Consider the following 22,640-nt stretch of genomic DNA (forward strand, 5'->3'; position numbering starts at 1 on the left):
AAAAGTGGGAAAATCCCCCCCAAAAAAGTGGGAAAATCCCCTCAAAAGAAGTGGAATAACCCCCCCCTAAAAGAAGTGGGAATAGCAACACAAAAAGCGGGAAAATCCCCCAAAGAAATGGAATAACCCCCCCCAAAAATGGGAAACCCCCCCCAAAAAACCAGGAAAATCAACACAAAAAGCAGGAAAATAACACAAAAAAGCAGGAAAATCCCCAAAGAGCGGAAAACCCCCCCAAAAGCAGGAAAACCCCCCCAAAAAACAGGAAAACCCCCCAAAAAGCAGGAAAACCCCACAAAAAAGCAGGGAAACCCCCCCAAAAAGCAGGAAACCCCCCAAAAAAGCAGGAAACCCCCTAAATAACATGAAAATCCCCCCAAAAGCGGGAAACCCCCCCCGAAAAGCAGGAAAACTCCCCCAAAAAGCAGGAAACCCCCTAAAAAGAAGGAAAACCCCCGAAAGGAAAACCAAAAAGCAGGAAAACGCCCCCAAAAAGCGGGAAACCCCCCCCCAAAAAGCGGGAAAACCTCCTCAAAAAAGCAGGAAAACCCCCTAAAAAAGCAGGAAAACCCCAAAAAAGCAGGAAAACCGCAAAAAAGTGGGAAGACCCCCCCAAAAAGCAGGAAACCCCCCCCCAAAAAAGCAGGAAAACCCCCCCAAAACCAGGAAAACCCCCCCAAAAAACCAGGAAAACCCCCTCAAAAGCAGGAGAACCCCCCCCAAAAATGCGAAAACCCCCAAGAAGCGGGAAAACCCCCCCTAAAAAAGCAGGAAAACCCCCCCAAAAAAAGCAGGAAAACCGCCGAAAGGAAGAAGGGAAACCCTCAAGGGGCGCCGAGGAACGGAGTGGGGGTGGGGGGGTGGGGGGGGTTCATCGTCGTTGTCGTCGTTTCGGGTCTTTTTTTTTTGTTGTTTTTTTTTTTTTTTTTTTTTTGGGGTGAAATCAGCTCTTTATGGAACAGGCGCCGCGGCGGCTCCGTGGACACTTTTCCTACCACACCGGCACAATGGGGATGGATGGAGCACGACAGGGACGCGCGACACGCGGCCGGGCCACAGCGGGCCCGCGGGGGAGCGGGGACGGGACGCACCCCCGGCACCCCAACCCCACACCCCCCCACCCCAAAATCCCACCGGGACACACAGCGAGAGGAGGAGAGGGGAGAAGGGAGAAGAAAAAAAAAAAAAAAAAACCCCAAAAAACAACCCCCCACCCCCCCACCCCCGCCGGCCGCTCCAGGAATCCTTTGGGAATTTCGGGATGTGCTGGAGGGTTTGTTTTTGGGGTGGCGGTGAGGATTGGGATTGGGATCGGGATTGGGATTAGGGGGGGGGGGGTTTAATCCTTCTTTTTGTCCTCTGGGGGTTTCTCCTGCGGCGCAGGGGGCCCGGTGGGCAACGCTGTGGGGTCGGGGCGAGCGTCCGGGGGTGGTTTGGGAGCCGCCGGGGCTTGGCCGGTGCCGCCGAATTCGTTGACGCGCGTGGGGTCCACGCGGTAGATCCAGCGCTGGTAGAGGTAAACGAAGAACACCACGTCTGTCCCGGGGGGAGGAAAACGAGGAGAAGGGGGGGGAAAAAGAGGGGATGCGGTGAGAGGAGGGTGTTGGGGGGGTTGTAGGGGTTGGTTTTTGGGGGGTTTTGGGGAGTTTTTCCGCCCCACGCTCGTTGGTAGCGGGATAAATGGGTGGGTGTTTCGGAGAACAGGCGTGGCTACGGGGTGGCGGGATGTGGCTACTGTGTTGTTTCACTGTTTTGCCCCCAAAAGTTTGGACAGAGGGAGGGGGTGGTGGCTCTTTTTGGCTGCTTTTTTCCTTCTGGAAAAACCTCGGGATGCCCCCACCCGGCCTTGCCCCATCCCCGTTGGGAGCCACTGCCGTGTTTTGGGGTGACTTTATGAGGTTTATCCCAAATCGCTGCCCTACGCGCAGAAATTCACTTTTGTGCCTTTTTAGGCCTTTAAACCCGAAAAAGGGGGGAGGAAAAACTGAGCAGAGCTTTCTCCAAGTTTTTTTTTTTTGCAGCTCGTTCACGGGGGGTTATTTCACTTTTTTGGGGGGATTTTCCCACTTTTTTGGGGGTTTCCCCACTTTTTTTGGGGATTTTCCCACTTTTTTGGGGGTTTCCCCACTTTTTTTGGGGATTTTCCCACTTTTTTGGGGGATTTTCCCCACTTTTTTTGGGGATTTTCCCACTCTTTTTGGGGGTTTCCCCACTTTTTTTGGGGATTTTCCCACTTTTTTGGGGGATTTTCCCCACTTTTTTTGGGGGGTTTCCCACTTTTTTGGGGGGGTTTCCCCACTTCTTTTGGGATTTTCCCACTTTTTTGGGGGGGTTTCCCTACTTTTTTGGGGGGTTTCCCCACTTTTTTGGGGATTTTCCCACTTTTTTGGGGAGGGTTTCCCCGCTTTTTTTGGGGATTTTCCCACTTTTTTGGGGGGGCTTCCTCACTTTTTGGGGGATTTTCCCACTTTCTTGGGGATTTTCCCACTTTTTCGGGGTCGCACGGAGATCGCGACTTTTTTCTCCCAGCAGCGGCAGGGGAGCGAGGAAGCACCTGGGTTGCTGCTCCCTGACCAGTTTTTGACCAGTTTTTGGTCACTTTTTGGCCAATTTCAGCTTCTTTTTCTCCGCAGAGAGCCTGAGAGTTGAATTTTTTTCCCCCTTCCCCGGAATTTTGGATTTTCTCCCTTTTCCACTGGACTGTTTCAATGTCAGAGCGCAGCGGGCCCGGCCCAGCTCCGAGGAGACCGAAACTGTGCGGTGGCGTTGGTTTATTTTAAGTTAAATCATTGTTATAAATGTGTTCTGGTGGTTTATTTGATGTTAATTAATTGTTCTAAATGTGTTATAATGTTGGTTATTTCACGTTCAATAAATGTATTGGGATGTGGGTTTTTCATGTTAAATAATTGTTAAAAATGTACTGTGATGCTGGTTTAGCTTACGTTAATTAATTGTTAAAAATGCGATGTTGGTTTATTTTATTGAAAAGAATTGTTAAAAATGTATGGTGATGCTGGTTTTTAATGTTAAATAATTGTTAAAAATGTATGGTGATGTTGGTTTTTTTATGTTAAATAACTGTTATAAATTTTGTGATTTTTTTTTCACGTTAAATAATTGTTATAAATGTATTGTGATGTTGGTTTTTAATGTTAAATAATTGTTATAAATATATTGTGATTTTTTTTCATGTTAAATAATTGTTACGAATGTATTGTGATGTTGGTTTATTTTATGTTAATTAATTGTTAAAAATGTGATGCTGGTTTTTTTTATGTTAAATAATTGTTGTAAATGTATTGTAATGTTGGTTTATTTTAAAATAATTGTTAAAAATGTGTTGTAATGTTGGTTTTTTCATGTTAAATAATTGTTATAAATTTTGTGATTTTTTTGCATGTTAAATAATTGTTATAAATGTATTGTGATGTTGGCTTTTTTATATTAAATAATTGTTATAAATTTTGTGATGTTGGTTCTTTTCACGTTAAATAATTGTTATAAATGCCTTGTGATGTTGGTTTATTTTATATTAAATAATTGTTATAAATGTACTGTGATATTGGGTTTTTTTAATGTTAAATAATTGTTATGAATGTACTGTGCTGTTGGTTTTTCATGTTAAATAATTACTATAAATGTATTGTGATGTTGGTTTTTCATGTGAAATAATTGTTATAAATGTATTATAATGTTGGGTTTTCCTGTTAAATAATTGTTATTGTAATAATTGTTATTGTAATAATTGTTATTGTAATAATTGGGTTTTTTATGTTAAATAATTGTTTTAAATGTGTTCTGATGGTTTATTTTATGTTAAATAATTGTTATAAATGCATTGTGATGTTGGTTTTTCATGTTAAATAATTGTTATAAATGTGTTCTGATGGTTTATGTTAAATAATTATTATAAATGTGATGTTGGTTTATTTTAAGTTAAATAATTGTAATAAATGTGTTGTAATGTTGGTTTTTTAATGTTAAATAATTGTTATAAATGTATTGTGGTGGTGGTTTTTCATGTTAAATAATTGTTATAAATGCCTTGTGATGCTGGTTTATTTTATGTTAAATAATTGTTATAAATGTATTGTGATGTTGGTTTTTCACAGGTTAAATAATCGTTATAAATATATTGTGATTTTTTCCATGTTAAATAATTGTTACGAATGTATTGTGATGTTGGTTTATTTTATTTAAAATAATTGTTATAAATGTATTGTGATGTTGGTTTTTAATGTTAAATAATTGTTATAAATGTGTTGTGATGTTGGTTTATTTTATTTAAAATAATTGTTAGAAATGCATTGTGATGCTGGTTTATTTTATGTTAAATCATTGTTAAAAATGTGTTGTAATGTTGGTTTTTTCATGTTAAATAATTGTTATAAATTTTGTGATGTGTTTTTTTCACATTAAATAATTGTAATAAATGTCTTGTGATATTGGTTTTTTAATGTTAATTGTTATAAATGTATTGTGGTGTTGGTTTTTAATGTTAAATAATTGTTATAAATGTGTTGTGATGTTGGTTTTTCACAGGTTAAATAATCGTTATAAATATATTGTGATTTTTTTTCATGTTAAATAATTGTTATAAATGCATTGTGATGTTGGTTTTTAATGTTAAATAATTGTTAAAAATGTGTTGGAATGTTGGTTTTTTCATGTTAAATAATTGTTATAAATTTTGTGATGTGTTTTTTTCAAGTTAAATAATTGTTATAAATGTATTGTGATGTTGGTTTTTAATGTTAAATAATTGTTATAAATTTTGTGATTTTTTTTCATGTTAAATAATTGTTATAAATATTGTGATGTTGGTTTATTTTATTTTAAATAATTGTTATAAATGTATTGTGGTGTTGGTTTTTAATGTTAAATAATCGTTATAAATGTATTGTGATTTTTTTCATGTTAAATAATTGTTACGAATGTACTGTGATGCTGGTTTATTTTATGTTAATTAATTGTTAAAAATGCAATGTTGGTTTATTTTATTTAAAATAATTGTTAGAAATGCATTGTGATGCTGGTTTATTTTATGTTAAATCATTGTTAAAATGTGTCGTAATGTTGGTTTTTTCACGTTAAATAATTGTTATAAATTTTGTGATGTGTTTTTTTCATGTTAAATAATTGTAATAAATGTCTTGTGATGTTGGTTTTTTTATGTTAAATAATTGTTATAAATGTGTTCTGATGGTTTATTTTATGTTAAATAATTGTTCTAAATGTGTTCTGATGGTTTATTTTATGTTAAATAATTGTTATAAATATGATGTTGGGTTTTTTATGTTAAATAATTGTAATAAATGTGTTGTAATGTTGGTTTTTTAACGTTAAATAATCGTTATAAATGTATTGTGATGTTGGTTTATTTTATTTTAAATAATTGTTAAAATGTCTTGTGATGTTGGTTTTTAATGTTAAATAATTGTTATAAATTTTATGATTTTTTTTCATGTTAAATAATTGTTATAAATGTGATGTTGGTTTTTTTATGTTAAATAATTGTTATAAATGTATCGTGATGCTGGTTTATTTTATGTTAAATAATTGTTATAAATGTATTGTAATGTTGGTTTATTTTACTTAAAATAATTGTTAAAAATGTGTTGTAATGTTGGTTTTTTCACGTTAAATAATTGTTATAAATTTTGTGATATGTTTTTTTCACGTTAAATAATTGTAATAAATGTCTTGTGATGTTGGTTTATTTTACATTAAATAATTGTTATAAATGTATTGTGATGTTGGTTTTTCATGTTAAATAATTGTTATAAATGTGTTGTGATGTTGGTTTTTCACAGGTTAAATAATCGTTATAAATATATTGTGATTTTTTTTCATGTTAAATAATTGTTATAAATGCATTGTGATGTTGGTTTTTAATGTTAAATAATTGTTAAAAATGTGTTGGAATGTTGGTTTTTTCATGTTAAATAATTGTTATAAATTTTGTGATGTGTTTTTTTCAAGTTAAATAATTGTTATAAATGTATTGTGATGTTGGTTTTTAATGTTAAATAATTGTTATAAATTTTGTGATTTTTTTCATGTTAAATAATTGTTATAAATATTGTGATGTTGGTTTATTTTATTTTAAATAATTGTTATAAATGTATTGTGGTGTTGGTTTTTAATGTTAAATAATCGTTATAAATGTATTGTGATTTTTTTTCATGTTAAATAATTGTTACGAATGTACTGTGATGCTGGTTTATTTTATGTTAATTAATTGTTAAAAATGCAATGTTGGTTTATTTTATTTAAAATAATTGTTATAAATGTATTGTGATGCTGGTTTATTTTATGTTAATTAATTGTTAAAAATGCAATGTTGGTTTATTTTATTTAAAATAATTGTTATAAATGTATTGTGATGCTGGTTTATTTTATGTTAAATAATTGTTAAAATGTGTCGTAATGTTGGTTTTTTCACGTTAAATAATTGTTATAAATTTTGTGATGTGTTTTTTTCACGTTAAATAATTGTTATATTCACAACGCATTTATAACAATTATTTAACGTGAAAAACCAACATCACAATACATTTATAACAATTTTTCAACATGAAAAACCAACATTATAATACACTTTTAACAATTATTTAACATGAAAAACCAACACCACAGCACATTTATAACAATTATTTAACATTAGAAACCAACATTATAATACACTTTTAACAATTATTCAACATTAAAAACCATCACAAAATTTATAACAATTATTTAACATAAAACAAACCAACACCACAACACATAACCATTATTTAACATTAAAAACCAACACCACACCACATTTACAACAATTACAAATAAATAATAATAAAAACCTGCCACTCCCAAAACCCCCAAAACCCCCAAAATTACAACAACTCAGAGACAACTCCGGTCCTACCAACCATCCCAAGGTGGGTTCCTACCTTTCCTTAGGAGACACCTTGGAAACCGGGACAGAGGGGGGGAAAAAATCCAGGAGAATCCCACCCCCCCCACCTTGGCCACCCCCGGAATTCCCGGAATTCCCCGGCATTCCCGGCGGGAATGGCGAGCGTACCGTCGCGCAGGCAGCCTATCCTGTACATCATGGGCATCTTGATGACGAAGGCGAAGAGGTCGTCGATGAAGGTGTTGAGGGCTTTGTAGGTGAGCATCCGCCAGGGCAGGTGGGCCACGGACTGCAGCTTGTAGTTGATGAAGAGCTGCGGGGTCATGGTGATGAATCCTGGGGGAAAAAAACGGGATTTGGGAATGGTTTTTGTGGGATTTGGGAAGGTTTTGTGGAATTTCAGAAGGTTTTTGTGGGATTTAGAGGTGAAGGTGTTGAGGGCTTTGTAGGACTGGAGTTTGGAGTTGATGAAGAGCTGCGGGGTCATGGTGATGAATCCTGGAGAAAAAACGGGATTTGGGAATGGATTTGGGGAGTTTGGGAAGGTTTTTGGGGGATTTGGGAAGGTTTTGGGGGATTTGGGAAGGTTTTGGGGGGTTTGGGAATGGTTTGGGGGGTTTGGGAATGGTTTGGGGGGTTTGGGGGTGAAGGCATTGAGGGCTTTGTAGGACTGGAGTTCGGAGTTGATGAAGAGCTGCGGGGTCATGGTGATGAATCCTGGAGAAAAAACGGGATTTGGGAATGGATTTTGGGCGGTTTGGGAAGGTTTTTGTGGAATTTCAGAATGGTTTTGTGGGATTTGGGAAGGTTTTGGGGGGTTTGGGAGGGTTTTGGGGGGGTTTGGAGGTGAAGGTGTTGAGGGCTTTGTAGGTGAGCATCCGCCAGGGCAGGTGGGCCACGGACTGCAGCTTGTAGTTGATGAAGAGCTGCGGGGTCATGGTGATGAATCCTGGGGGGAAAAAACGGGATTTGGGAATGGTTTTTGTGGGATTTGGGAAGGTTTTGGGGGGTTTGGGAGGGTTTTTGTGGGATTTAGAGGTGAAGGTGTTGAGGGCTTTGTAGGACTGGAGTTTGGAGTTGATGAAGAGCTGCGGGGTCATGGTGATGAATCCTGGGGAAAAAACGGGATTTGGGAATGGATTTGGGGAGTTTGGGAAGGTTTTTGGGGGATTTGGGAAGGTTTTGGGGGATTTGGGAAGGTTTTGGAGGGTTTGGGAATGGTTTGGGGGGTTTGGGAATGGTTTGGGGGGTTTGGGGGTGAAGGCGTTGAGGGCTTTGTAGGACGGGAGTTTGGAGTTGATGAAGAGCTGCGGGGTCATGGTGATGAATCCTGGAGAAAAAACGGGATTTGGGAATGGTTTCGGGGGGTTTGGGAAGGTTTTTGTGGAATTTCAGAATGGTTTTGTGGGATTTGGGAAGGTTTTGGGGGGTTTGGGAGGGTTTTGGGGGGGTTTGGAGGTGAAGGTGTTGAGGGCTTTGTAGGTGAGCATCCGCCAGGGCAGGTGGGCCACGGACTGCAGCTTGTAGTTGATGAAGAGCTGCGGGGTCATGGTGATGAATCCTGGGGGAAAAAACGGGATTTGGGAATGGTTTTTGTGGGATTTGGGAAGGTTTTGTGGAATTTCAGAATGGTTTTGTGGGATTTGGGAAGGTTTTGGGGGGTTTGGGAGGGTTTTGGGGGGGTTTGGAGGTGAAGGTGTTGAGGGCTTTGTAGGTGAGCATCCGCCAGGGCAGGTGGGCCACGGACTGCAGCTTGTAGTTGATGAAGAGCTGCGGGGTCATGGTGATGAATCCTGGAGAAAAAACGGGATTTGGGAATGGATTTTGGGGGGTTTGGGAAGGTTTTGTGGAATTTCAGAAGGTTTTTGTGGGATTTAGAGGTGAAGGTGTTGAGGGCTTTGTAGGCCTGGAGTTTGGAGTTGATGAAGAGCTGCGGGGTCATGGTGATGAATCCTGGGGAAAAAACGGGATTTGGGAATGGATTTGGGGAGTTTGGGAAGGTTTTTGGGGGATTTGGGAAGGTTTTGGGGGATTTGGGAAGGTTTTGGAGGGTTTGGGAATGGTTTGGGGGGTTTGGAGGTGAAGGTGTTGAGGGCTTTGTAGGACGGGAGTTTGGAGGTGATGAAGAGCTGCGGGGTCATGGTGATGAATCCTGGGGGGAAAAAACGGGATTTGGGGATGGTTTTTGTGGGATTTGGGAAGGTTTTTGTGGGATTTGGGAAGGTTTTGGGGGGTTTGGGAAGGTTTTTGTGGGGTTTGGAGGTGAAGGTGTTGAGGGCTTTGTAGGACTGGGGTTTGGAGTTGATGAAGAGCTGCGGGGTCATGGTGATGAATCCTGGGGAAAAAACGGGATTTGGGAATGGTTTTGGGGGGTTTGGGAAGGTTTTTGTGGAATTTCAGAATGGTTTTGTGAGATTTGGGAAGGTTTTTGTGGGATTTGGAAAGGTTTTTGGGGGTTTTGGGGGGATTTGGGAGGGTTTTTGGGGGGTTTGGAGGTGAAGGGGTTGAAGGCTTTGTAGGCCTGGAGTTTGGAGTTGATGAAGAGCTGCGGGGTCATGGTGATGAATCCTGGGGAAAAAACGGGATTTGGGAATGGATTTTGGGGGGTTTGGGAAGGTTTTTGTGGGATTTGGGAAGGTTTTGGGGGGTTTGGGAAGGTTTTGGGGGGTTTGGGAGGGTTTTGGGGGGGTTTGGAGGTGAAGGTGTTGAGGGCTTTGTAGGTGAGCATCCGCCAGGGCAGGTGGGCCACGGACTGCAGCTTGTAGTTGATGAAGAGCTGCAGGGTCATGGTGATGAATCCTGGGGGAAAAAAACGGGATTTGGGAATGGTTTTTGTGGGATTTGGGAAGGTTTTGTGGAATTTCAGAAGGTTTTTGTGGGATTTAGAGGTGAAGGTGTTGAGGGCTTTGTAGGACTGGAGTTTGGAGTTGATGAAGAGCTGCGGGGTCATGGTGATGAATCCTGGGGAAAAAACGGGATTTGGGAATGGATTTGGGGAGTTTGGGAAGGTTTTTGGGGGATTTGGGAAGGTTTTGGGGGATTTGGGAAGGTTTTGGAGGGTTTGGGAATGGTTTGGGGGGTTTGGGGGTGAAGGCGTTGAGGGCTTTGTAGGACGGGAGTTTGGAGTTGATGAAGAGCTGCGGGGTCATGGTGATGAATCCTGGAGAAAAAACGGGATTTGGGAATGGATTTTGGGGGGTTTGGGAAGGTTTTTGTGGAATTTCAGAATGGTTTTGTGGGATTTGGGAAGGTTTTGGGGTTTGGGAGGGTTTTGGGGGGGTTTGGAGGTGAAGGTGTTGAGGGCTTTGTAGGTGAGCATCCGCCAGGGCAGGTGGGCCACGGACTGCAGCCTGTAGTTGATGAAGAGCTGCGGGGTCATGGTGATGAATCCTGGGGGGAAAAAACGGGATTTGGGAATGGTTTTTGTGGGATTTGGGAAGGTTTTGGGGGGTTTGGGAATGGTTTGGGGGGTTTGGAGGTGAAGGTGTTGAGGGCTTTGTAGGACGGGAGTTTGGAGGTGATGAAGAGCTGCGGGGTCATGGTGATGAATCCTGGGGGGAAAAAACGGGATTTGGGGATGGTTTTTGTGGGATTTGGGAAGGTTTTTGTGGGATTTGGGAAGGTTTTGAGGTTTGGGAAGATTTTTGTGGGGTTTGGAGGTGAAGGTGTTGACGGCTTTGTAGGACTGGGGTTTGGAGTTGATGAAGAGCTGCGGGGTCATGGTGATGAATCCTGGGGAAAAAACGGGATTTGGGAATGGATTTTGGGGGGTTTGGGAAGGTTTTTTGTGGAATTTCAGAATGGTTTTGTGAGATTTGGGAAGGTTTTTGTGGGATTTGGAAAGGTTTTTGGGGGTTTTTGGGGGATTTGGGAGGGTTTTTGGGGGGTTTGGAGGTGAAGGGGTTGAAGGCTTTGTAGGCCTGGAGTTTGGAGTTGATGAAGAGCTGCGGGGTCATGGTGATGAATCCTGGGGGGAAAAAACGGGATTTGGGGATGGATTTTGGGGGGTTTTGGGAAGGTTTTTGTGGGATTTGGGAAGGTTTTTGGGGGATTTCGGAAAGTTTTTGAGGGATTTAGGAAGGTTTTTGTGGGATTTAGGGGTGAAGGCGTTGAGGGCTTTGCAGGACTGGGGTTTGGAGTTGATGAAGAGCTGCGGGGTCATGGTGATGAATCCTGGAGAAAAAACGGGATTTGGGAATGGTTTCGGGGGGTTTGGGAAGGTTTTGTGGAATTTCAGAATGGTTTTGTGGGATTTGGGAAGGTTTTGGGGGGTTTGGGAGGGTTTTGGAGGGGTTTGGAGGTGAAGGTGTTGAGGGCTTTGTAGGTGAGCATCCGCCAGGGCAGGTGGGCCACAGACTGCAGCTTGTAGTTGATGAAGAGCTGCGGGGTCATGGTGATGAATCCTGGGGGAAAAAAACGGGATTTGGGAATGGTTTTTGTGGGATTTGGGAAGGTTTTGGGGGGTTTGGGAATGGTTTGGGGGGTTTGGAGGTGAAGGTGTTGAGGGCTTTGTAGGACGGGAGTTTGGAGGTGATGAAGAGCTGCGGGGTCATGGTGATGAATCCTGGGGGGAAAAAACGGGATTTGGGGATGGTTTTTGTGGGATTTGGGAAGGTTTTTGGGGGATTTGGGAAGGTTTTGGGGGATTTGGGAAGGTTTTGGAGGGTTTGGGAATGGTTTGGGGGGTTTGGGGGTGAAGGCGTTGAGGGCTTTGTAGGACGGGAGTTTGGAGTTGATGAAGAGCTGCGGGGTCATGGTGATGAATCCTGGAGAAAAAACGGGATTTGGGAATGGTTTCGGGGGGTTTGGGAAGGTTTTTGTGGAATTTCAGAATGGTTTTGTGGGATTTGGGAAGGTTTTGGGGGGTTTGGGAGGGTTTTGGGGGGGTTTGGAGGTGAAGGTGTTGAGGGCTTTGTAGGTGAGCATCCGCCAGGGCAGGTGGGCCACGGACTGCAGCTTGTAGTTGATGAAGAGCTGCGGGGTCATGGTGATGAATCCTGGGGGAAAAAAACGGGATTTGGGAATGGTTTTTGAGGGGTTTGGGAAGGTTTTGTGGAATTTCAGAAGGTTTTTGTGGGATTTGGGAAGGTTTTGGGGGGTTTGGGAGGGTTTTGGGGGGGTTTGGAGGTGAAGGTGTTGAGGGCTTTGTAGGTGAGCATCCGCCAGGGCAGGTGGGCCACGGACTGCAGCCTGTAGTTGATGAAGAGCTGCGGGGTCATGGTGATGAATCCTGGGGGAAAAAAACGGGATTTGGGAATGGTTTTTGTGGGATTTGGGAAGGTTTTGTGGAATTTCAGAAGGTTTTTGTGGGATTTAGAGGTGAAGGTGTTGAGGGCTTTGTAGGACTGGAGTTTGGAGTTGATGAAGAGCTGCGGGGTCATGGTGATGAATCCTGGGGAAAAAACGGGATTTGGGAATGGATTTGGGGAGTTTGGGAAGGTTTTTGGGGGATTTGGGAAGGTTTTGGGGGATTTGGGAAGGTTTTGGGGGGTTTGGGAATGGTTTGGGGGGTTTGGGAATGGTTTGGGGGGTTTGGGGGTGAAGGCATTGAGGGCTTTGTAGGACGGGAGTTTGGAGTTGATGAAGAGCTGCGGGGTCATGGTGATGAATCCTGGGGGAAAAAAACGGGATTTGGGAATGGTTTCGGGGGGTTTGGGAAGGTTTTTGTGGAATTTCAGAATGGTTTTGTGGGATTTGGGAAGGTTTTGGGGGGTTTGGGAGGGTTTTGGGGGGGTTTGGAGGTGAAGGTGTTGAGGGCTTTGTAGGTGAGCATCCGCCAGGGCAGGTGGGCCACGGACTGCAGCTTGTAGTTGATGAAGAGCTGCGGGGTCATGGTGATGAATCCTGGAGAAAAAACGGGATTTGGGAATGGATTTTGGGGGATTTGGGAAGGTTTTGTGGAATTTCAGAAGGTTTTTGTGGGATTTAGAGGTGAAGGTGTTGAGGGCTTTGTAGGACTGGAGTTTGGAGTTGATGAAGAGCTGCGGGGTCATGGTGATGAATCCTGGGGAAAAAAACGGGATTTGGGAATGGATTTGGGGAGTTTGGGAAGGTTTTTGGGGGATTTGGGAAGGTTTTGGGGGATTTGGGAAGGTTTTGGGGGGTTTGGGAATGGTTTGGGGGGTTTGGGAATGGTTTGGGGGGTTTGGGGGTGAAGGCATTGAGGGCTTTGTAGGACGGGAGTTTGGAGTTGATGAAGAGCTGCGGGGTCATGGTGATGAATCCTGGAGAAAAAACGGGATTTGGGAATGGTTTCGGGGGGTTTGGGAAGGTTTTTGTGGAATTTCAGAATGGTTTTGTGGGATTTGGGAAGGTTTTGGGGGGTTTGGGAGGGTTTTGGGGGGGTTTGGAGGTGAAGGTGTTGAGGGCTTTGTAGGACGGGAGTTTGGAGTTGATGAAGAGCTGCGGGGTCATGGTGATGAATCCTGGGGGGAAAAAACGGGATTTGGGAATGGTTTTTGTGGGATTTGGGAAGGTTTTGTGGAATTTCAGAAGGTTTTTGTGGGATTTAGAGGTGAAGGTGTTGAGGGCTTTGTAGGACTGGAGTTTGGAGTTGATGAAGAGCTGCGGGGTCATGGTGATGAATCCTGGGGGGAAAAAACGGGATTTGGGAAGGTTTTGGGGGGTTTGGGAAGGTTTTGGGGGGTTTGGGAATGGTTTTGTGGGATTTGGGAAGGTTTTGGGGGGTTTGGGAAGGTTTTTGTGGGGTTTGGAGGTGAAGGTGTTGAGGGCTTTGTAGGACGGGAGTTTGGAGTTGATGAAGAGCTGCGGGGTCATGGTGATGAATCCTGGGGGGAGAAAATGGGATTTGGGAATGGTTTTGGGGGGTTTGGGAAGGTTTTTGGGGGATTTGGAAAGGTTTTTGGGGGGTTTGGGAATGGTTTTGGGGGGTTTGGGAATGGTTTTTGAGGGATTTAGGAAGGTTTTTGGGGATTTGGGAAGGTTTTTGAGGATTCAGGAATGGTTTTGTGGGATTTGGGGAGGTTTTTGTGGGATTGGGGAATGTTTTGGGGGATTGGGGAACCTTTTTATGGGATTTTGGGAACCTTTTTATGGGATTTTAGGAATCTTTTTATGGATCTTTAGGAATCTTTTTATGGGATTTTAGGAACCTTTCTGTGGGATATTGGGAATCTTTTTGTGGGATTTTGGAACCTTTCTATGGGATTTTGGGCACTTTTCTATGGGATTTTAGGAATTTTTTTATGGGATTTCCAGAATCTTTCTATGGAACTTTAGGAACCCTTCTGTGGGATTTTGGGAACCTTTTTATGGAATTATTAGGAATCCTCCTGTGGGATTTTAGGAACCTTTTTATGGGATTTTAGGAATCCTTCTATGGAATTTTAGGAATCTTTCTGTGGGATTTTAGGAATCTTTCTGTGGATTTTAGGAACCTTTCTATGGAATTTTCAGGACCCTTTCTATGGAACTTTCAGGACCCTTTCTATGGGATTTCAGGACCCTTTTTATGGAATTTTTAGGAATCCTTCTATGGAATTTTAGGACCCTTTCTGTGGGCTTTCAGGACTCTTTCTATGGGATTTCGGGAACCTTTCTATGGAATTTTCAGGAATCTTTCTATGGAATTTCAGGACTCTTTCTATGGAATTTTTAGGAATCCTTCTATGGAATTTTAGGACCCTTTCCATGGGCTTTCAGGACCTTTTCTATGGAATTTTCAGGAACCTTTCTATGAGATTTCAGGACCCTTTCTATGGGATTTCGGGTACCTTTCTACGGAATTTTTAGGAATCCTTCTATGGGATTTCAGGACCGTTTCTGTGGAATTTTCAGGAACCTTTCTATGGGATTTTAGGAATCCTTCTGTGGGCTTTCAGGACCCTTTCCGTGGGCTTTCAGGACCCTTTCTATGGGATTTCAGGACCCTTTCTATGGAATTTCAGGACCCTTTCCGTGGGATTTCAGAACCTTTCTATGGGATTTTTAGGAATCCTTTCTATGGGATTTCAGGACCCTTTCCGTGGGATTTTAGGAACCTTTCTATGGAATTTTCAGGACCCTTTCTATGGAATTTTTAGGAATCCTTCTATGGAATTTTAGGACCCTTTCTGTGGGCTTTCAGGACCCTTTCTATGGAATTTTCAGGACCCTTTCTATGGGATTTCAGGACCCTTTCTACGGTATTTTAGGAACCTTTCTATGGGATTTTTAGGAATCCTTCTATGGGATTTTCAGGACCCTTTCCGTGGGCTTTCAGGACCCTTTCTATGGGATTTTAGGAGCCTTTCCATGGAATTTTCAGGACCCTTTCTATGGAACTTTAGGAACCTTTCTATGGGATTTCAGGACCCTTTCTATGGAACTTTAGGAATCTTTCCGTGGCCTTTCAGGACCCTTTCTATGGGATTTTAGGAACCTTTCTATGGGATTTTTAGGAATCCTTCTATGGGATTTTAGGACCCTTTCCGTGAGCTTTCAGGACCCTTTCTGTGGGATTTCAGGACCCTTTCTATGGGATTTCGGGACCCTTTCTATGGGATATAGGGACCTTTTCTATGGGATTTCATGACCCTTTCTGTGGGATTTCAGGACCCTTTCTGTGGGATTTCATGACCCTTTCTGTGGGATTTCAGGACCCTTTCTGTGGGATTTCAGGACCCTTTCTATGGGATTTTTAGGAATCCTCCTATGGGATTTTAGGAACCTTTTTATGGAACTTTAGGAATCTTTCCGTGGCCTTTCAGGACCCTTTCTATGGGATTTTAGGAACCTTTCTATGGGATTTTTAGGAATCCTTCTATGGGATTTTAGGACCCTTTCCGTGAGCTTTCAGGACCCTTTCTATGGAATTTCAGGACCCTTTCCGTGGGCTTTCAGGACCCTTTCTGTGGGATTTCAGGACCCTTTCTATGGGATTTCGGGACCCTTTCTATGGGATTTCGGGACCCTTTCTATGGGATATAGGGACCTTTTCTATGGGATTTCATGACCCTTTCTGTGGGATTTCAGGACCCTTTCTGTGGGATTTCATGACCCTTTCTATGGGATTTTTAGGAATCCTCCTATGGGATTTTAGGAACCTTTTTATGGAACTTTAGGAATCTTTCCATGGCCTTTCAGGACCCTTTCTATGGGATTTTAGGAACCTTTCTACAGAATTTTTAGGAATCCTTCTATGGGATTTCGGGAACCTTTCTATGGGATTTCAGGACCCTTTCTATGGGATTTTTAGGAACCTTTCTATGGGATTTTTAGGAATCCTTCTATGGAATTTTCAGGACCCTTTCCGTGGGCTTTCAGGACCCTTTTTGTGGGATTTTAGGAACCTTTCTATGGAATTTTTAGGAATCCTTCTATGGGCTTTCAGAACCTTTCTATGGGCTTTCAGGACCCTTTCTATGGGATTTCAGGAACCTTTCTATGGAATTTTCAGGAACCTTTCTATGGAATTTTCAGGAATCCTTTCTATGGGCTTTCAGGACCCTTTCTGTGGGCTTTCAGAACTTTTCTATGGGATTTTTAGGAATCCTTCTATGGGATTTTTAGGAATCCTTCTATGGGATTTCAGGACCCTTTCTGTGGGATTTTAGAAACCTTTCTATGGAATTTTTAGGACCCTTTCTATGGAACTTTAGGAACCTTTCTATGGAATTTTCAGGACCCTTTCTATGGAACTTTAGGAACCTTTCTATGGGATTTTCAGGACCCTTCCTATGGAACTTTAGGAACCTTTCTATGGAATTTTCAGGACCCTTTCTATGGAACTTTAGGAACCTTTCTATGGGATTTTCAGGACCCTTTCTATGGAACTTTAGGAACCTTTCCATGGAATTTTCAGGACCCTTTCTATGGAACTTTAGGAACCTTTCCATGGAATTTTCAGGACCCTTTCTATGGAACTTTAGGAACCTTTCTATGGGATTTTCAGGACCCTTTCTATGGAACTTTAGGAACCTTTCTATGGAATTTTCAGGACCCTTTCTATGGGATTTCAGGACCCTTTCTACGGAATTTCAGGACCCTTTCCGTGGCCTTTCAGGACCCTTTCTATGGAATTTTCAGGACCCTTTCCATGGCCTTTCAGGACCCTTTCTATGGAATTTTCAGGACCCTTCCCGTGGCCTTTCAGGACCCTTCCCGTGGCCCTGGGGGCCGGTTCCCGGCCGGCGGCGCTCACCGAAGGTCAGCAGGAAGCCGTAGAGCATGCTGAGCACCCACGAGTACCAGCCCTTGTGCTCCAGGTACAGCAGGCTGTACACGGCGTAGCAGCCCAGCAGCGGGAACAGGATCCACGACAGGTACCGGAATGCCATCTGGAAAACCGGGAAAAGCCGCTGCCACCGGGCCCGGACACCCGGCCTGGCCCCGCCCTCCCCGTTTGGGGCCGTTTCCTGCGCTTTTGGGGCCACTCCTCCTTCGTTCGGGCTCTGGTTTGGTGCTGATTGGGGGTTTGGGGCTCCTTTGCTCGTCAGGCCGGGGGCGTTCCTGGGAATTCTTCATCCCTTTGGGGTCATTTCTGGGAATTCTGAGCTCAATTTGGGGTCATTCCTGGGAATTCTGAGTCAATTTGGGGTCATTCCCGGGAATTCCTCATCTGTTTGGGGTCATTTATGGGAATTCCTCATCTGTTTGGGGTCATTCCCAAAAATTCTGGGTCTGTTTGGGGTTATTCCCGGGAATTCCTCATCCATTCAGGGTCATTCCCGAAAATTCTGGGTCTGTTTGGGGTCATTCCCGGGAATTCCGGGTCCATTTGGGGTCATTCCCGAAAATTCTGGGTCCATTTGGGGTCATTCCTGGGAATTCCAGCTCGATTTGGGGTCATTCCTGGGAATTCTTCATCTGTTTGGGGTCATTCCCGGGAATTCCAGCTCAATTTGGGGTCATTCCCGGGAATTTTGGGTTAATTTGGGGTTATTCCCGGGAATTCCTCATCTGTTTGGGGTCATTCCCGAAAATTCTGGGTCCGTTTGGGGTCATTCCTGGGAATTCCTCATTCGTTTGGGGTCATTCCCGGGAATTCCGGGTCCATTTCCCATCCCTCTGGGGTCATTCCCGGAAATTCCTCATCTGTTTGGGGTCATTTCTGGGAATTCCAGCTCAATTTTCAGGTCATTCCCAGCAATCCCAGCTCCATTTTGGGTCATTCCCAACAATCCCAGCTCCATTTTGGACCATTCCCAGCAATCCCAGCTCCATTTTGGACCATTCCCATCCATTCCCTCTCCATTTTGGGTCATTCCCAACAATCCCAGCTCCATTTTGGACCATTCCCAGCAATCCCAGCTCCATTTTGGGGCCATTCCCAGCAATTCCAGCTCCATTTTGGGGCCATTCCCAGCAATCCCAGCTCCATTTTGGACCATTCCCAGCAATCCCAGCTCCATTTTGGGGCCATTCCCAGCAATCCCAGCTCCATTTTGGGGCCATTCCCAGCAATCCCAGCTCCATTTTGGACCATTCCCAGCAATCCCAGCTCCATTCCCCACCCACTCGGGGTCATTCCCAGCAATCCCAGCTCCATTTTGGGGTCATTCCCATCCATTCCCTCTCCATTTTGGACCATTCCCAGCAACTCCAGCTCCATTTCGGACCATTCCCACCAACTCCAGCTTCATTTCCCACCCATTCCCACCCCCCAACCCCCCCCCCGCCGGAATTCCGATCCCAACCAACCCCATCCCAAACTCCCGACTCACATCGTCGTAGACCTTGGTGGACGACTCCACGTAGGTGGATTTATCCGTGAAGCTCACGCGGGGCAACATCCCGGCCACTTTGTTCTCCCGGTCCAGCTGCACCCCCCAAAAAAAAAACCCCAAAAAATCCTCAACAAACTCCCAGAAAATCCCGGAAAAATCCCGAAAAAATCCCGAAAAATCCCGGAAAAACCCCCATCCTGGAGCTTCTCCCGACTCACCCGCACATCCATGACCTTGGTGATTTTCCAGAGGTCGATGAGGAGCCCGATGAAGACGCTGAGCTGCACCACGAAGTTGGTCTCGTTGTCCAGGATGTAGAGCAGCACCACGAGCGACTGGAAAACGCCGAAAAACACGGAGCGCACCGAGAGCCCTTCCAGGGATTGCCGGCTGTTCCAGAACTGGATGTCTGCCGGGATTGGGGAGGGGGGGGGAATTGGGAATTCTGGTCAGGAGAGGGTGGGGAATTGGGGTTTGGGGGGGTTTGAAGGGGAGAATTCCCGGTGGGAAGGGTGGGAATGGGGGTTTGGGGGGGTTTGAAGGGGAGAATTCCCGGTGGGAAGGGTGGGAATGGGGGTTTGGGGGGTTTGAAGGGGAGAATTCCCAATGGAAAAGGTGGGAAAAGGGGATTCCAGCCAAGAATTCCCATTGGGAATGAAGGAAAGGGGTGGGAAATGGGGATTCCAGTGAAAAATTCCCATCGGGAATGAAGAAATGGGTGGGAAATGGGGATTCCAGCCAAGAATTCCCGGTGGGAATGGAGGGAATGGGGGTTTGGGGGGGTTTGAAGGGGAGAATTCCCAATGGGAAGGGAGGGAAATGGGGATTCCAGTGAAAAATTCCCAGTGGGAATGGAGCTGGGTATGTTGGGAAAGGGATTCCAGCCAAGATTTCCCATTGGGAATGAAGGAAAAGGTGGGAAATGGGGATTCCAGTGAAAAATTCCCAGTGGGAATGAAGGAAAGGGGTGGGAAATGGGGATTCCAGCCAAGAATTCCCATTGGGAATGGAGGGAATGGGGGTTTGGGGGGGTTTAAAGGGGAGAATTCCCAATGGGAAGGGAGGGAAATGGGGATTCCAGTGAAAAATTCCCAGTGGGAATGGAGCTGGGTATGTTGGGAAAGGGATTCCAGCCAAGATTTCCCATTGGGAATGAAGGAAAAGGTGGGAAATGGGGATTCCAGTGAAAAATTCCCAGTGGGAATGAAGGAAAGGAGTGGGAAATGGGGTTTGGGGGGTTTAAAGGGGAGAATTCCCAATGGAAAAGGTGGGAAATGGGGATTCCAGCCAAGAATTCCCATTGGGAATGAAGGGAAGGGGTGGGAAATGGGGATTCCAGCCAAGAATTCCTGGTGGGAATGGAGGGAGGAGATGGGAAAATGGGGATTCCAGGGAAGAATTCCCAGTGGGAATGGAGCTGGCTGTGTTGGGAAAGGGATTCCAGCCAAGAATTCCCATTGGGAATGGAGGGAAAAGGTGGGAAATGGGGGCTTGGGGGTTTGAAGGGGAGAATTCCCAATGGGAAGGGTGGGAAATGGGGATTCCAGTGAAAAATTCCCAGTGGGAATGGAGGAAAAAGGTGGGAGATGGGGATTTGGGGTCTCTAAAGGGAAGAATTCCCAGTGGGAATGGAGCTGGCTGAGTTGGGAAAGGGATTCCAGCCAAGAATTCCCATTGGGAATGGAGGGAAAAGGTGGGAAATGGGGGTTTGGGGGGTTTAAAGGGGAGAATTCCCAATGGGAAGGGTGGGAATGGGTGGGAAATGGGGATTCCAGAGAAAAATTCCCATTGGGAATTGAGGGAAGGGTGGGAAATGGGGATTTGAGGTCCTTAAAGGGAAAAATTCCCGTCGGGAACGACAAAAATTCCCACTGGGAATGAAGGGAAAGGGGCGGGAACGGAGCTGGATGTGTGGGAAAATGGAATTCCAGGCCCTTGGAGCCAAGAATTCCCAGTAAAACCAAGGAAAAGGGCCGGGAACGGAGCTGGATGTGCGGGCAAAGGGAATTCCGGGGGAAAATTCCCGGGAAAAGTTGGGAATCGTCACCGTTTTTGAAGGCCAGGAACTCGAAGACGCTGTGGACGATGGAGACGACGATGGTGAGAGCCAGGAGGTACGGATTGGTCTCCAGGAGAGCCACCTGGAACGGGAAAAAACGGGAAAAAGTGGGAAAAAACGGGAAAAAACGGGAAAAAATGGGAAAATCCTGGGAATTCGAGAGTGAAACCAGCCCTGGGAGGGACTGGGAGGGACTGGGAGCACTGGGAATGGGATTTGGGAGCACTGGGAATGGGGTTGGTCTCCAGGAGAGCCACCTGGAACGGGAAAAAATGGGAAAAAGTGGGAAAAAATGGGAAAAAAATCAGGAAAAAACCAGGAAAATATCAGGGGAAAACTGGGGAAAATCGGTAAAAAATCAAGAAAAATTGGGGAAAATCAGGCGAAAATTATGGGAAAAAAAAATCAGGAAAAATCGGGAAAAATCAAGAAAGTCAGGAAAATAAATCAGGAAAAAATCAGGAAAAATTGGGAAAAAACTGAGAAAAAATCATGAAAAAATCATGAAAAAAGCAGGGGAAAAGTCGGGAAAAATCAGAAAAAAAACCTCAGAAAAATCAGGAAAAAATCAGGAAAAATCAGGAAAAAATCGGGGAAAAAATCAGGGAAAAATAAGGGAAAAATCACGAAAAATTGGGAAAACATCAGGAAAAATCAGGAAAAAATCAGGGAAAATTGGGGAAAAAAAATCAGGAAAAATTGGGGAAAAAATCAGGAAAAATTGGGGAAAAAAAATCAAGAAAAAACTAGCCAAAAATCAGGAAAAAATCAGGGAAAATTGAGGAAAAAAATCAGGAAAAATCAGGAAAAAATCATGAAAAAATCAGAAAAATTGGGAAAAAATTCAGGAAAAAAATCATGAAAAAATCAGGGGAAAATTAGGAAAAATTGGGTAAAAATCAGGAAAAAAATCAGGGAAAAAAATGGGAAAAATCGGGGAAAAAATCAGGGGAAAATCAGGAAAAAATCAGGAAAAAAAATCGGGAAAAAGTCCAAAAAAAACCCTTGGAAAAATCAGGAAAAAATTGGGGAAAAAATCGGGGAAAAAAATCAGGGAAAAATCAGGAAAAATTGAGAAAAAAATCACAAAAAAATCAGGGAAAATCAGGGGAAAATCAGGAAAAATTGGGAAAAAATCAGGAAAACATCATGAAAAAATCAGGGGAAAATTGGGAAAAAAATCGGGAAAAAATCAGGGGGAAAAATCAGGAAAAATTGGGAAAATCAGGAAAAAATCGGGGAAAATCGGGAAAAAATCAGGAAAAAAATCAGGAAAAAAATGGGAAAAATCGGAAAAAATTGGGAAAAAATCAGGAAAAATCGGAAAAAATTGGGTAAAAACCAGGAAAAAATCAGGGGAAAATTGGAAAAAAATTGAGGAAAAAATCAGGAAAAATTGGGAAAAAAATCGGGAAAATTGGGTAAAAATCAGGAAAAAAATCAGGGAAGAAAATGGGAAAAATTGGGAAAAAATTGGGAACAAATCAGGAAAACTCAGGAAAAAATCAGGGGAAAATTGGAAAAAATTGAGGAAAAAATCAGGAAAAATTGGGGAAAAAATCGGGAAAAATCGGGAAAAATCAGGAAAAATTGGGTAAAAATCATGAAAAAACCAGGGGAAAATTGGGTAAAAATCATGAAAAAACCAGGGGAAAATTGGGTAAAAATCAGAAAAAAAAATCAGGGAAAAAAATGGGAAAAATTGGAAAAAATCGGGAAAAACTCAGGGAAAATCAGGGGAAAATCAGGAAAAAATCAGGAAAAAATCGGGAAAAAAATTGGGAAAAAATCCGAAAAAAACCTTGGAAAAATCAGGGAAAAATCGGGGAAAAAAATTGGGGAAAAAAAAGGGAAAAATCAGGAAAAATTGGGAAAAGCCAGGAGAAATCAGGAAAAAATCAGGAAAAAATCAGGAAAAAATCAGGAAAAAATCGGGGAAAATCAGGGGAAAAATCAGGAAAAATTGAGAAAAAATCATGAAAAAATCAAGGAAAATCAGGGGAAAATCAGGGGA

General features: G+C 43.4%; 1 protein-coding gene and 3 long non-coding RNA genes across 4 annotated transcripts in view; 3 read left to right on the plus strand and 1 right to left on the minus strand.

The window, feature by feature from the left end:
- Positions 1-1,246: 1,246 nt before the first annotated feature.
- The window catches only part of CLPTM1 (CLPTM1 regulator of GABA type A receptor forward trafficking), a gene marked incomplete at its 5' end in the record, with an annotated part of 29,589 nt that continues 8,195 nt past the window's right edge, over positions 1,247-22,640 (minus strand). Inside the window, 6 exons of the mRNA XM_032097894.1 lie at positions 1,247-1,536; positions 7,070-7,237; positions 17,043-17,178; positions 18,565-18,660; positions 18,786-18,976; positions 20,615-20,708. Of these exons, the coding sequence (XP_031953785.1) occupies positions 1,340-1,536; positions 7,070-7,237; positions 17,043-17,178; positions 18,565-18,660; positions 18,786-18,976; positions 20,615-20,708 (882 nt within the window). The remainder of the gene's footprint in view (positions 1,537-7,069; positions 7,238-17,042; positions 17,179-18,564; positions 18,661-18,785; positions 18,977-20,614; positions 20,709-22,640) is intronic.
- On the plus strand, positions 8,530-9,202 carry LOC116438881. Its single transcript, XR_004237963.1, has 3 exons — positions 8,530-8,615; positions 9,005-9,082; positions 9,125-9,202. It is a non-coding gene; the product is annotated as an uncharacterized LOC116438881 (long non-coding RNA).
- LOC116438883 lies at positions 10,281-13,695 on the plus strand. Its single transcript, XR_004237965.1, has 2 exons — positions 10,281-10,320; positions 13,578-13,695. It is a non-coding gene; the product is annotated as an uncharacterized LOC116438883 (long non-coding RNA).
- Positions 13,097-13,494, plus strand: LOC116438882. Its single transcript, XR_004237964.1, has 2 exons — positions 13,097-13,172; positions 13,397-13,494. It is a non-coding gene; the product is annotated as an uncharacterized LOC116438882 (long non-coding RNA).

The sequence above is a fragment of the Corvus moneduloides genome, unplaced genomic scaffold (genome assembly GCF_009650955.1).
Source record: "Corvus moneduloides isolate bCorMon1 unplaced genomic scaffold, bCorMon1.pri scaffold_143_arrow_ctg1, whole genome shotgun sequence".
In the NCBI taxonomy this organism is placed as follows: Eukaryota; Metazoa; Chordata; class Aves; order Passeriformes; family Corvidae; genus Corvus; species Corvus moneduloides.